At 36.4% G+C, this 15398-nt stretch overlaps 2 protein-coding genes across 2 annotated transcripts; both read left to right on the forward strand.

The window, feature by feature from the left end:
• The first annotated feature begins 934 nt into the window (after positions 1–934).
• PSAK (photosystem I subunit K) lies at positions 935–2320 on the forward strand. The gene is made up of 3 exons (XM_011098357.3): positions 935–1094; positions 1869–1949; positions 2054–2320. Exons 1-3 carry the CDS (start codon positions 1011–1013, stop codon positions 2279–2281), a joined length of 393 nt encoding a protein of 130 aa, XP_011096659.1. The 5' UTR covers positions 935–1010; the 3' UTR covers positions 2282–2320.
• A 2910-nt stretch (positions 2321–5230) lies between these two features.
• Positions 5231–14319, forward strand: LOC105175777 (DNA damage-binding protein 1). Its single transcript, XM_011098358.3, has 19 exons — positions 5231–5606; positions 5819–5867; positions 6645–6704; positions 6821–6912; positions 7213–7264; positions 7365–7427; positions 7530–7579; positions 8282–8357; positions 8777–8986; positions 9068–9174; positions 9304–9412; positions 9592–9792; positions 9877–10092; positions 10620–10730; positions 10953–11228; positions 11842–12116; positions 12373–12724; positions 12994–13278; positions 13460–14319. The coding sequence occupies exons 1-19, from the start codon at positions 5503–5505 to the stop codon at positions 14039–14041; spliced, it is 3270 nt and encodes a 1089-aa protein (XP_011096660.2). The 5' UTR covers positions 5231–5502; the 3' UTR covers positions 14042–14319.
• Positions 14320–15398: the final 1079 nt, after the last annotated feature.

The following is a 15398-nucleotide window of genomic DNA, read 5'->3' on the forward strand; positions in this document are numbered from 1 at the left end:
AAACGCTGCTTGTAATAATGATCATATGCAATAGGAGAAGAATGAAAAGAAATTATTTAAATCAAATCCGAATGAATTAAATTAATCACATTTAAATTCTACATTTTTACTTATAGGTATGATTCATTATCGTGTCTTCCAATTCGATACAAAGTAGAATTTCACTTTAAAAAAATTCGAGTACTTGAGTGGGAACTTGACCGACATGGATGTAGTATCTAGGATGCATTTTGATGATGACTGATGATGAGGTCCGGTGGCTGAATTCGGTCCAGTGTTGGCTTGCTTTTGTCCCATCTTTATTTTTCTCTCCGGCGAAGATCTCTCCCAGCTCTAGGATTGATGCAGTTGTTGTTCCTCAAAAAGAGTTGCCACTCATATGTTATTTTCGACCCATTTCATTACAAAATGGTGATCTCACTATTTCATGTTTTCTTTCCTTTTTCGTTTCAAGTTTATCATATCTTTAGCTATAAATCAATATTACATTTTATTTTGCATTATATCTACGTCCTATGCACAATTATAACTTATGATATTGGTGTACTTAATCACAATATCATATCGCATCTACAAACACGAGGTTGAATTAAATTATAGTAAACAACAAAAATAATAAAATTTTAGTTTTCTAAACTGGTGTAAAATATGAAATGGTAGGGGAAAAGAGATGTGCAGTTTATTCATGTGTTAAGAAAACCCAAAAAAAGTAAAATTAAGAGGAATAAAAATGTAATTTCAAGAAATGTGTAGGCTTATCATATTGACACATCCACCAATTACCAACAACATTTGCAAACATCCAAACCTTATCCAATAGGGATCATCCAATTGTACACTGCCATCTCAGCAACAAGTATCTAAGTGTATCCAATGCTGCTATTCTGAGGCCACAAGCACTTCATGTGGCTCTGCTGCCCACCAGATTTATTTTCTTCTCTGCAGTCTGCATATATACACTTACATCATCACTTCCCTCAATTGTGTCTCTCTTAATTTTCAGCGCAAAAATGGCTACTGCTCTCATGACTTCCCTTCCACACTTCAATGGCCTCAAGCCCCAATCACCCTCACTTTCTCCTCTCAAAAACTTGGTCAGTTTCTCTCACATTTCTCCCCTCTATTCTTTTATTTTGTATTTCAATTACATAATTTGAGTCAATTTAGCACTGTTCGAGTGTTAAAATTAAGATTTTACAGTTACGAAATTATATTTCAGTTCCATAACATCTCTATGTATGTTTTGTAGTAGTTTTTCGTTTTGTTTTTATTTAAAAAAAAAAAAAGGATTACCAATGCATTTGATTAATTTTTAAATTTAAGTATATTAAATGATGTCATGAATTTTATCTTATTAAAAAATAAAAATAAAGAGCTCGTGAGTAAGTGATTTCAACGAAAAATAATTTTATTTTTAAATTTCGTCTGGTCAAGTAAAAATTAAGGATAATTATATTTGCATCCCTTGATCTATTATTTATGTGTACAAATTATTCATATCTTTTACATAATTATATAAATCAATACTGGCAGTAAAAAATAAGATTAGTATGTGTAATAATGTTAACCTTTCTGGGAGTGTACATATAATTTTCTAAAACACATGTGGAGTGCATAAATGATGTCGAAGCTTTCTATAGATGTACGTAAAATTTTACAGACGATATAAATTATTTGTATGAATAAATCATAGAACACGTGTGTAAATGTAATTATTCTTAAGTTTAATTAGGCAACGACTATATCGACTATAACATAGTTTAATAAGACTTAGAGGAGCATCAAATCATGTATTACAAATGTAAAATATATAATATGATTCATTTAGTTTAACTAAATTTGATTTGATGTATATAAATCCTATTTAGGTAGCTGTTCAATCCATGGGGCGTAAAGGACAGGGAGCGCTGGGTGCTCGCTGTGACTTCATCGGCTCGCCCACTAATTTGGTAACTATCGTACATTTTGGAAAATATCATGGGCCACAGCCTAAGAACTCTTTCTGGATGGAATTCGAAATTAGATGTTAATGGTTTGAATTTTGGACACGCAGATAATGGTGACTTCGACGAGTTTGATGTTATTTGCGGGTCGATTTGGATTGGCTCCATCAGCAAACCGAAAGGCCACTGCTGGGCTGAAGCTGGAGGCAAGGGATTCGGGTCTTCAGACGGGTGACCCGGCGGGTTTCACCCTGGCGGATACATTGGCATGTGGGGTTGTGGGTCACATTATTGGGGTTGGGGTTGTACTGGGCCTAAAGAACATTGGCGCTATTTAAATTTCTGTTTATAATATAAAATCTTTCTTTTCTCTATCATTTCCACAATTTTCCTCCGACATCCATCTATATGACAAAAGACCACATTGCACCTGTCTTAAAAGATACTATTTAAAATAAATTGATTTAAGTTACCATTTGGCTGACCTCATTAAAATTTCAAGTTTGTGCTTGTGCTTTAAGTCATACACTCAGTCGTTCGAGTTTCAATTATCAGTTCTGCGCTCATAGACACAGTTTACATTTGATAGATCCCAATTGTAATTATTCAATGTCTAGGTTTGTGGTTTAGTATAGAGTTTAAAATAATGGCATACGAGTTGGAATAGTATTTATACACTATAACTACTTGATCTCATCATTTTAGGTAATGTATTTTACGAATAGCGACACATTATATGAAGACTGGACATCCAATTTCAATTATAATGTCATTGTTCTGGCTTGACCCAAATAAAATCTCGCAAACCTTGAAGTGCATGGTCCTCTTACACTTTTCTAAATGACAATTTTCCAAATTACTCGCCTTTGATGTGGAGCCCCATATCATAAATATAATATACTCAACTGAAACAAATAACAACTGTTAATGTAAATTAATTTAAAGTTAATACAAATGACTTATAGAGATAACTTTTAAAGGGGTGCAAAGTATCATGAACATAAATTGCACAATAAGTTAATTTAATTATCACAAGGTTCAAACTCCAAACTACTCTCATCTACCTAAATTGAAAAGTACTTGCCAATTCTTATTTCATCCTTGGAATAAAAACTTTGACGGCTGCTAGCAAATTCAAAAGGCCAGGAGGTATGAGCCCAATCAGCCCATATAATTTGTAACTGAAATAATCAAAACGATGCCGTATTTTCGTATTGTAACAGTTTTTTAAATGGCTATCTTAGACTATATAATTTATAACGACTTTTCATATATTTATCTCTCTTTGACACGGCCATAGCCGTTCCAAAAATTTTTATATATACTGAAAGCAACGAAAAAATGCGAGTGGATCGGCTTGAGAACGAACAAATGGAAGCGATAATATAAAAGTTCGTAAATTAAAAGCTGAAAATAATAATACCATGATTCTAAGGGGTGTACCCTTGGAGTTTCGGGATGTTCGACGTAGTTAATAATAATATTAATAAAACTAAATGGGGCTAATGGTAAAATTAAAACGAGAGGTACAAAAATCGTAAATCAAGAATTACCTCTTTGCTTGATTTACTTCGAACCTCCTTCATTTGATCCGTTCACGCGAGACTTCAACATAAAAGCTCTCTAAAAAGACATATCTACACCACATATGGGACCCCTCAATTCAATTTGCTAGAAAATAATTAGGGAGAAAAAAGAACCAAGTGTGCTTGAGAGAGGGAGCGGCCGAATGGGGTCTCTAGGGAGACAAAACAACAGTCATTCCCAAACACTCACATAGTGTTTAGATTTTATATTTTAAATATTTTGTTTTGATGTTTTGAAGATAGAGAGAGAAAAATAGAGATAAATAAGTGTGTGTTGAAGATAAATGGTACGTTTGGATTTGTGTTTTGAGGTAATTTAAAATATTTTAAAATAAGTGGTGTAGGTTTAATGTTGGAATCCGAGAGACAAAAATAATTATCATTGTTAAATCACATATCTTCTATATATATTTTTATATATAAATATGTATATATATATTTTATGTTTAATGTTGTATTTGTGAGAGATAAAATTATTATTTATTGTCAAATCATGTATCTTTTATATTATATATATAAGTGTATCTATATTGATATGCATAAAAATAAGTTGACCCAAAGAGGCTCAAACGATCTAAAAAGAAGAAAGAAACGAGAGACCCATATCGTCTTAGGAGGCCTACCTCATGAGGACAGACTGCTGAAAAATTACTAGGCATGGCCCAAGAGGGAAGCCCAGTTCAGACCAAGAAGGAGGCCTAGTACAAGGCCTACCAGACCTCAAACCCACATTCAAAGCCAGTCTAAGAAAAAGGAAGCGCCCTAAAAAAGCTGGACTCCTTGACCTAGAATGACTCCTTGCAGAAGTAAGACTCCTCATGTAAAATGAGTCATCCCCTAACTAAAGACGTGTTGCTCAAGTCAAAAAAGAGACAAGATCGTGCCTTATCCCCAAATTTTTGCCTTCTTTTTTGGAAATACAGCTCACAAACAGAGTCCCTACGAAAAGGGACTCATTCTCTATAAATACAGGCAGCAGCCCCCCAATAGATAGACCTTCAAGAAGTTGGAAACTGTCTTGCTATTTCACTGCAATTCTCAACTCGTGCTTTTGTCATAATTTACTCACGAAATCCTTATTTTTTATTCAATTTCTCATTTCATCACCCCTCTAATATGGACGCCTTCTTCAGTCCTCCAACAGGGATGATTTCTTCAGTCCTTCAATAGGGACACCTTCTTCAATCCTTCAATAGGGACACCTTATTCAATCCTCCAATAGGGACGCCTTCTTCAGTCCTTTAATGAGGCCGCATTCTTCCATCATCCAATAGGGATCAGTCATCCAACAAGTACATATTCAGCGCATCAACGGGGACACCTTCAGTCCACCACCAATAGGGACTCCCTTCAAATTTTGGAAAACCACTCTTCCTTATTGCTTTAGCATTCGAATTGCACTATTAGCATGATTTCTATCACGATTTCTCATTATATTTTTTTTTATTATATTTTTCTCCTAAATTCGATACTAACTTGGACGTCGGAATCCTAACGCTTATTTTGTAGGTCCCACTTCAGAATTGATATTTACTTTGACTCAAAAGTTCATATCAATTGGATCCGTGCGTTTTTTGAGTACATCATATATATTATATATAGAAAGTTGAAAAACAAAAAAAATACATAAATAAAAAATAAAAAATAAAAAAATATACATTATGTGTATTTTATTTTATTTGAGGAAATGCAAATACATGAAACCAAAGGGTCAATCGACGGGACAAATCATCTTCTCCCCCTACATGCGCGTCTCCCTCCCTCACTCCAGCTCCCGCTCCCGCTCCACTTGACTGCCACGACGTCGTTTCCTGATCACTCCCTCAGCATAAATTGACAGGCCCCCATAGGCGCACTTTCTCTCTACTTCGAGCAATTTCTGCTCAACCTTCCTCATCTTTCTATCACGCATTACGAACAGTGAGTGGGTTGTAGGGTTTTTCATTCAGACTGCAACACAGACACATAAAACCATGAGTATATGGAATTACGTGGTGACGGCTCACAAGCCGACGAACGTTACTCATTCTTGTGTCGGCAATTTCACCGGTCCGCAGGAGGTCAATCTCATCATCGCGTGAGTGTTCTGCACTAGTGTGTCTCTATCTCTCTCGTAAAAAAAATAGTATGGTTTATTTGACAGAAAAATGTTGATTTTCTAGATTGTTAAGAATGATTGTCGTTATGGAAAGTACTATGTTTTGGTTTTTCTGTATTGAGTATTTACTTGGTTCCGTCAAGTCCAAGTTTCAATCGTAGTTTACAATTCAATATTGCAATCCATTACAGGAAATGCACCCGAATAGAGATCCATTTACTCTCGCCACAAGGTTTACAGGTATACGGGTTAAGTTACATTACACATTTATTTTGCATGGGCTGCTGTAATTCATGGAAAACCAATAGGAATTGGTCAATCTTTCATGATACTTATTTCGGTAGGGTTCCTTAGGATTTTTCTGCCCGAAAGTATTCATTAAAACCATTTTGTAGACTATTGTGATGTAGTACAGCTAAACCAATAACTTGCTTGGCAAAACTAGAGCTCTAAAGACCAGGCATTAGTTTTCTCCAGGAATAATTGTTCTGATATATGAAAAGAGCAAATGCAGCAGATTTCTTGGCTTAGGTAATGTAGGTCATTATAAGACCTCCTTTGGCACAAATTATTCTGCTAGGGAAGGGAATTTCAGCAAGATTCCTCCTAGAATATGGTGCTCTTTATTTTCTGCTCCCATTACTTGGTATGCAAACATCTGAAAGAAGACACAAAAGAAAGCCATTTCCAGTATTCAACTAACTGAACAACCTCTGGCAGTAGGTCTAGGTGCTACGTAGGGGATATGGAAGTGGTACCAAGTGGTACAGGTCTATCGAGGGTTGGGGGGTGGACTGTGGAGATGATGAGAGGAAGTTTCGGTTATTGTGGCCCATGTGAAGTTGAGGAGAAGCCAACCCCCATGCTTGGGTGTGCTTTCTTTGTTTATTATGGGATGAGATCATGATAGGACATTAAGAAGGGGACAATACAGGACAATCTAGGAATAACTACATTGAATCCTCTTATCATGGAGGCTTCGTGAAATGACAATTCTGATGTATCATAAATTTGCAGCCTATGTTGGATGTGCCAATATATGGGAGGATAGCCACACTTGAGCTTTTTCGGCCGCATGTGAGTATCCAAATTGAGTTGCGAAACTTTGGTTTATTGATGTAGTCTGATTATTTTGTTCTATTGTACTTCACAAATACAAACAGTGACATCTCACTTTCTGATTAACTTGACAGGGGGAAACTCAAGATCTCCTTTTCATTGCTACAGAAAGATATAAATTCTGTGTTTTGCAATGGGATGCTGAGACTGCTGAGGTTATTACAAGGTGCGACTTCTGCTTTGTTTAATTTTATGATGAATGTCTTTTAGAACACAAACTTTTGTGCACTATGTTGTTGGCACTTTTGATATTTTTCCTCAAAAACCCTTTTTCCAAACACGTGATTCTCGTTATCGTGTGCTCTATAATTTGAGGATGCTTCGAACATCCAAATAGTTTCATGAACATAACGAGTTTTTCTAGGTTGTCTCACTATAACTGTTGGTGTTTGTGCGATATCTATTTCAAATTATTGCTAAGATGAAGTTACTTTTCTTGTTGGGATGGTTTCCACTATTAAAATAGGGCAATGGGGGATGTTTCAGATCGAATAGGTAGGCCCACGGACAATGGACAGGTATTTGTTATACTTTGCAAATTTTGTGTTGCAATCTTGACTATGAGTTTGTTTATTCAAGAAATTAGCCATTTTGTAATTTGTTTTACTTTTCTCCTAGATTGGCATTATTGATCCAGATTGCAGGTTGATTGGACTTCATCTGTACGATGGATTATTCAAGGTAATGGTCTTGTTGCTGCTTCGATCACAGTTTCTTTCAGTGTGTTTTGAGTTGGCGTTTTCTTCATTTTCCCGGTAGATGATGAGTATCTCTGTTTGTTAGGTAATTCCATTTGATAACAAAGGCCAACTGAAGGAAGCATTTAATATCAGGTAACTTTTTCCATGACAAATGCTAGTACTGTATCATCCTGGAAGTAAAGTGGAGCCTTATTATTCCTGAAAATTTGTCCTTTTGGTTAGACTTCAGTTTTTGCCTGTTCCACAGCTGATATGCCTTTTTATGTCTTGTTTCTGGCCTGACTTCCTCTGGTTGATGCTCGGGTGCTTCTAGTAAACTTTCATGTGTTTATGTTCACCATTATGGAGTCCCTTTTTGTGGGCACTAAAAAGACAGAGAGATATCAGGAAGTTGCCTGATTCTAATTTTTCTGCTGTTAGTTTGAACTTTGAAGTCTCAATGTATTGTTGTGTGCATTGGAAATTGGAGTTTGTTGCATCTTTTTGTGTAAAGTGATGCGTGTAGGCTGTTGGGAATTGTCTCAGTCAGCGACAATAATTGTTATTACTAATAGAAGAAGTATACATTACAACAATGTTCTTTAATATGACTGTTTTTTTGTCAATATAAATTTTGCATCCCAAATTCAACTGACTATTGCTGGTTGTACAAGTGTTTGCCCTACAGGCCTGCAGTGCAGATATTTGTTGTAGTTTTGCGTATTAGATACACTTTAAGTTTTACAGCAAAAAACGGGGGCATTGTACATTATTTATCTTGTCAATGTGAAATGGATTGGGTTTCAGAATGTCCTCCTTTCTAACTTGCATACTATTCCATTTTTTGCTCTTCAGGCTTGAGGAGCTTCAGGTTTTGGATATCAAGTTTTTGTATGGTTGCCCCAAGCCAACAATTGTTGTACTTTACCAGGTTTTGATTTACTTTTGCACTGACGAAGAATTTCTTGTGTGTTGGTTGTCTTCTGCCCCTATAGTGCATAAGACAGTGATGTATGTTTACACATGAAATCAAATCTCAGTTAGGACATGTTACATGTATGCATTCCCTCATGTTTTCTGTATTATTAATACTTTAATATTTTATCTTTCATAATTTCCATTGTGAAATATGTTTAATGGATGGGATTGTGAGACGGTTCCATGTAATGGGCTCAGCAGAGATTCTCATTCTACGCAGTAGACCTTATACTATTTTCTTGTCCAAGTGTTATGTCTTTGACAAGAGTACTTGAGCCTTTAAGAGTTTATATATTGTCTATATGAGCACACTTCTATGCTTACCTTTGACATAGTATCCTCTTACTTGTAGCTCATTGTCTTGATTTACAGGATAACAAGGATGCTCGTCATGTGAAAACATATGAAGTTGCTCTGAAAGATAAAGATTTTATTGAGGGTCCATGGTCTCAGAACAATCTTGATAATGGAGCAGAGTTGTTAATACCAGTGCCTCCTCCTCTTTGTGGTGTCTTAATTATCGGCGAAGAAACTATTGTGTATTGCAGTGCCTCAGCTTTCAAAGCGATCCCCATCAGACCTGTAGGTTATATATATCTGCTGCAAGCACTTTTACTCATTTTAATATGACCCTGATCCTTTTTTATGTTTATATATGTGAAGTCTATCACAAGAGCTTATGGGAGAGTTGATGCTGATGGTTCACGATACTTACTAGGGGATCACAATGGACTTCTGCACCTACTTGTTATAACTCATGAAAAGGAGAAGTGAGTTTGCTTGTCTTATGTTCCATTGTTCCTGAAAGAAACATGCTTGACTTTTATTTCTTTTCATATGATACGCTTATATGCAACTGTTTTACATCATAATTGGTTTTTCCATTTGCAATCTACTAGAGTAACTGGACTCAAAATCGAGCTCTTGGGGGAAACATCTGTTGCATCTTCAATATCATATCTTGATAATGCTGTTGTCTTTGTGGGCTCAAGTTATGGAGATTCACAGGTCCGTAGAATTTATCTTCTTTCATCTTCTGCACTAGCTATTTCTCAGAGGAGCTCGATTGTACCTCTGAAATGTAGTTGCTGCTTTTATTTTAAATTCTGTCAATTTCTATTTATTATCTGTGTCTTTGGCTATACTAAGGTAGATGTTTTTGTTTATGCCTCATGATTTATATCCAGCTCATAAAGCTTAATCTTCAACCGGATGCAAAAGGTTCTTATGTGGAAGTTCTCGAAAGGTATGTCAATTTGGGGCCAATTGTTGACTTCTGTGTTGTTGACTTGGAGAGGCAAGGCCAAGGTCAGGTGGTGACTTGCTCCGGAGCCTATAAAGATGGTTCACTGCGCATTGTGCGGAATGGAATTGGAATAAATGAACAGGTTTTGTTCTTGACAAGTTTCATCTTCCCAAAAGTTTCTCTACAAGTCATCTCTCCATATTATCTTTTTTCATGTCAATTGTAGGCATCTGTAGAGCTTCAAGGAATCAAAGGGATGTGGTCATTGCGATCAGCAACTGATGATCCATATGACACTTTCTTGGTTGTTAGCTTTATTAGCGAGACACGTATTTTGGCAATGAATCTCGAGGATGAACTGGAGGAAACTGAGATAGAAGGGTTTTGTTCAAACATCCAGACATTATTTTGTCATGATGCTATGTATGATCAACTTCTGCAGGTATGGTGGTGGGGCATGTGAGATCCTTTTATTGGCCTTCTAACATTTCACTGACATAAATTTGATGACTTCATATTGCCCAAATCCTAATATATCAGATGGAAACAAGAAATTGTATTTGTGATGAGCCATGTTAGTATATTTTTGTACAAGCGGATTTCCCCCTTTTTAAAATGTGTAAAGTATGGCAAATAGTGGTATCTCAGTTGAAAGGTAGAAGTATCAGTGGATGTGCATTAACGATGCCAGCCTGTATACAAAGGTTAATCTTTTTCAGTATCTTGATTTCTAACATACACTTGACCTGATATCTAAAACTTTTTCCTATCTGTCGGGGCTATGTCCTATATTTTTTCCTATCAATTGAAGTCCTTGATTGCTCTTTGATCCTTTGCTGGTAATGTAACATTGTCATTATCACACCAATTATGTTGGCTGGTACAGGAGACTACATAGAGGAACTGCATTAGCCTGTTTTCGTAAGTTACTGTTATGGCCAATTTTTAAGTAGTAAATGGATCATGCAGGTTACTTCAAACGGGGTCAGATTGGTCAGTTCTACCACCAGAGAGTTGCGTAACGAATGGTTTGCTCCGGCAGGGTATTCAATCAATGTTGCAACAGCGAATGCCACTCAGGTAACAAATGTTGTTTTCATGTTTAGAATGCCTGGTTTTACTGTTTACTTTTCTCCTTTTACCATATAGATTTAACCTCTGCTCCTGTTTTCTCGGCGTACCATTAACATTGCTGTGGTAAAAAAAAAATAATTTATCTTCTTATTGTGCTTCCAGCAGTTTGCTACTTCATTGCCAGTGTGATATTTCAGCTTCCTCTGACTGTAGGACATCCTTTGACAGGTATTATTGGCCACTGGTGGTGGCCATTTGGTCTATCTAGAAATTGGCAATGGTGTGTTGACTGAAGTAAAACATGCCCAGTTGGAGTATGACATCTCGTGCCTGGACATTAATCCAATTGGTGACAATCCAAATTATAGTCAACTAGCAGCAGTAGGGATGTGGACAGATATCAGTGTCAGGATATATTCGCTTCCTGACTTGAATCTTATCACAAAGGAGCATTTGGGAGGGGAGATAATTCCTCGTTCAGTACTTTTATGTTCTTTTGAAGGGGTAAGTTTTATTTTTAATGATGTTGATTTTGCATATACTTGTACCTTGGTTGTATCACTTTTAACTTGAGCTCTTGGATATTGATTTCTCGCAATAAAATGAAACGTCTTTTGCTATTAACATAAACTGTTGGGTTTATGTAACTGGAATCATTCTAAGAACTTTATGGAGTTCACTTTTTCAATTTGAGTAGATAATTTTGCTTTCGGAGAATGCTTACAATAAAGCACATGATTGCCTTGCACATGTTTAATTTCTTCAAGGGATTCTTGATGTCAGGTCGGTATGCCACTTACAGGTTGGAAAAGTCACCAGTAGAGAGGATTAGTCTTTGCATCTTTTACTACTCTTCTGTCCCCTCTGGATTAGCAACTTCTTTTAAAATTTATATTTCAGTAGGAGAGAAATGTTGTCATTTGAAAATCAACTTAATTTGCATTTTTTCAGTTAAGCAATGCTATGATATTAAGAAGTTTTCTTTTTAAGCAGAAATGTGGATCTGAAAACAGAAGAGGATTTAGGCATGCAAGTTCCTACTGGGTTCTTCTGAGATCAAGCTACTAGCAATTCTGTTGGGGCTAAGATAACAGTGTTTGCTGCCTTTTATTTTCAGATATCCTACTTATTGTGTGCTCTTGGGGATGGACATCTCTTGAATTTTCTGTTGAATACAAGTAATGGTGAGCTGGCGGATAGGAAGAAAGTGTCTTTAGGGACCCAACCCATTACCCTTCGGACTTTTTCATCAAAGAATGCTACACACATTTTTGCTGCTTCTGATAGACCAACTGTCATTTATAGCAGCAACAAGAAATTGCTTTATAGCAATGTAAATCTAAAAGAAGTCAGTCATATGTGCCCTTTCAATTCTGCTGCTTTCCCTGACAGGTAATATGATTGCATTTCTATAATATGGTTGGATATTACTTGGTTGATATTCTTGGTTAAGTCTGATTTAATTATGAGGTGCTAGATTATAATTGTCAACATCTGCCTAGTGCTTAGTGTGGGTACTTGACTCGTAGTTGGTGGCAGAGAATTTGTTGTAATAAGGGAGTCCTTTAATTTTTATTCTTTCTTCCTGGAAGTTGACATCTTATTTGGTGTAATTAAGCTCTGTTAAGAAAATTTTCTTTGTCAACAGCCTTGCAATTGCTAAAGAAGGTGAACTGACAATTGGCACCATTGACGACATTCAAAAGCTTCATATACGCTCTATCCCTCTCGGGGAGCATGCCCGACGCATATGTCATCAGGAACAGACCCGAACCTTTGCCATATGTAGTTTAAAGTATAACCAGTCAAGTGCAGAAGATTGTGAAATGCACTTTATCCGCCTGTTAGATGACCAGACTTTTGAGTTCATATCAACTTATCCCCTGGATCAGTTTGAGTGTGGTTGCTCTATTCTTAGCTGCTCATTCTCTGATGACAATAATGTGTACTACTGTGTTGGGACTGCATATGTAATGCCAGAAGAGAATGAGCCTACCAAGGTTGATTGTTGACTCTCACGCTTTCTGTGTTTCTCCATGCATGTCTGCTTGTATTTTACGGCGCGTGTGCTTTTGTTGCCCTTAAGATCATTTTCATCCATTTCTTTCTTTCTTCCCCAAAATCGTTTCTCCAGGATTCTGAGATGTTAATTTCTTTGGATTTCAACCTTTTCTCAGTTCACAATTTATTCTCTTCTGGACCAAAGTTCTGCTGCAGTTCTGCTTTTACCATCATTAACTTTTCTTTTTGTTTCTTCATATAATTTCAGGGTCGAATTTTAGTTTTTGCCGTAGAAGATGGAAAACTGCAGCTAATTGCAGAGAAGGAAACTAAAGGGGCTGTTTACTCTCTTAATGCCTTCAATGGGAAACTGCTTGCTGCAATAAATCAGAAAATTCAGTTGTATAAGTGGATGCTTCGTGAGGATGGCTCGCGTGAGTTGCAATCGGAATGTGGCCATCATGGCCACATACTTGCGCTTTATGTACAAACCAGAGGAGATTTCATTGTTGTTGGTGACCTGATGAAATCAATATCTCTGCTGATTTACAAGGTGAAAACATCTAAATACTGGAACTGTAATTATGTTTTGTTTTTCACCCCTAGTATGTTGTTCCTTGTGTTTGATTTCAACCTCCTGCTACCAACTATCCTTGTTCCTGTCAACATAGTTTGTTATACTTCTCAATTTTTGGACCACTCTGTCTGAATTCTGGGTTTGATGTTATATGCAGCATGAGGAGGGTGCTATTGAGGAGCGTGCTCATGACTATAATGCAAATTGGATGTCGGCTGTTGAGATTCTGGATGATGACATTTACCTTGGTGCTGAGAATAATTTTAATCTGTTCACTGTTCGTAAAAATAGTGAAGGGGCAACCGATGAAGAGCGCGGACGCCTTGAGGTCGTTGGTGAATATCACCTTGGCGAGTTTGTTAATCGATTCCGACATGGTTCGCTTGTCATGCGCTTGCCCGATTCTGATGTTGGCCAGATTCCCACTGTCATATTCGGCACAGTCAATGGTGTCATTGGGATCATTGCTTCTCTCCCTCATGAGCAATATGTCTTCTTGGAGAAGCTGCAGACGAATTTGAGGAAAGTGATTAAGGGTGTGGGGGGACTGAGCCATGAGCAGTGGAGATCTTTCTACAACGAGAAGAAAACAGTTGATGCTAGAAACTTCTTGGATGGTGATTTAATTGAGTCGTTCCTCGACCTCAGCAGGAATCGGATGGACGAGATATCCAAGGCAATGAATGTACCAGTGGAGGAACTAATGAAGAGAGTAGAAGAACTGACTAGGCTACATTAACCCCATTCCCGCTTGCATGTGGCACCTATGTTTCCATCTACTTATCCAGAAAATCATTTTTTGACCGCTGGTTGGGAGGCAAGTTTGCTGTTTTCGTTTTATGTGTAATAGTACTGTTGTGTGAGAGCGTGAAACATTTTTTCCTTCCTCTGTTCCGTATGAAACTCAGTTAACCTATAGAAATGTTCATAAGAAGAATATTGAGGGTTGTATAAACCATTCGTCTTTTTTGCCGTCTGTATATTTTAAAGTGGCACAACGACCTTGTTCTGGGAATACATTATTGTTTTATTTTTTCAAAAAAGCTAGTACAGTGTGTATTGTTAGGTGAGTCAAATATATTTTCATCAGACGGATTTTCTTGATTCGTGATCTTTTCCAATTGTGGAAGATTTGTCTGTGGAATTATCTTTGGAGTCTTTGGGATTATTAAAACTCAGATTAAAAAAATGGTCCCAATATCAAAGAACTTTACCAGGTGTAAATATAGACATCTTATTACAAAATGTAAAGATTGAATGGTGGAGTGTAAAAATAAAATAAAATTGAAGGAGAAACTGCAAAGATGCTAATAGTAAGCAGATGGGTGGGTTGGTGGCTCTGGCTCCACAGCAATTTCTAGATTGGATCACTGTCGTAGGCATTGCAATATACATTTAATACCAAGTCAACGAAATGTAACAGTTGGTGACAAGTGAAGAAATGTGAGTAAGCTTATGTTTTATGAGTTGGGTCCACACACATACTTTTGTTTCTTACTCAAAACAAAACGCAGTAAAACTCATTCATAATGTTTGAACGAGAGAGAAAAATAAAGATAAATAAGTGTGTGTTAGAGATAGTATGTATATTTGAATTTGTTTTTAGAGATAATTTAAAATAAATATTATATGTTCAATTTTGTGTTTTGGGAGACACACATTACGTCAAATTATTGTCAAATCATGTCTTTTTTATATATATTTATGTATATGTGTGTATATATATGTATGTATTTACGCTAAAATAATTAAAAACACCTAAATAAGGTGTTTTTAAATAATGACAAACATTAAGTATGTTTTGACTTGTTTCGAAAATATTTGAAAATGAAAATAAATATAGTAATTTTGTTTTGGATGACTATGTTGCGTTTTAAATAAAATTTATGCGTTTATAATTGAAAAAAGAAAAAGAAAATCAGACCACGTAACAAAAGTTACCGTTGGGTAAATCTCCCTAATGATTAGGTAGGGCAGTGGAAGATCATCTACGTATACACATACAAACGTATATTTACTTTCTACGAAAAGTTATACGGCGGCCACAATTGTCGATGTAAGCAGTGACGCTCCCTTTGTCGTCGCCTATGTATAAA

Source organism: Sesamum indicum, linkage group LG12 (assembly GCF_026168435.1).
Source record: "Sesamum indicum cultivar Baizhima isolate 11 linkage group LG12, ASM2616843v1, whole genome shotgun sequence".
In the NCBI taxonomy this organism is placed as follows: Eukaryota; Viridiplantae; Streptophyta; class Magnoliopsida; order Lamiales; family Pedaliaceae; genus Sesamum; species Sesamum indicum.

Bases quoted from the DNA above. Each gene is read 5' to 3' on its own strand.
- PSAK (XM_011098357.3), top strand. From the start codon at position 1,011: ATGGCTACTGCTCTCATGACTTCCCTTCCACACTTCAATGGCCTCAAG. The intron at 1,095-1,868 runs GTCAGTTTCTCT...AATCCTATTTAG, and splicing joins TTTCTCCTCTCAAAAACTTG to GTAGCTGTTCAATCCATGGG. The intron at 1,950-2,053 runs GTAACTATCGTA...TTGGACACGCAG, and splicing joins TCGGCTCGCCCACTAATTTG to ATAATGGTGACTTCGACGAG.
- LOC105175777 (XM_011098358.3), top strand. From the start codon at position 5,503: ATGAGTATATGGAATTACGTGGTGACGGCTCACAAGCCGACGAACGTT. The intron at 6,705-6,820 runs GTGAGTATCCAA...TTAACTTGACAG, and splicing joins TTGAGCTTTTTCGGCCGCAT to GGGGAAACTCAAGATCTCCT. The intron at 7,580-8,281 runs GTAACTTTTTCC...TTTGCTCTTCAG, and splicing joins AAGGAAGCATTTAATATCAG to GCTTGAGGAGCTTCAGGTTT.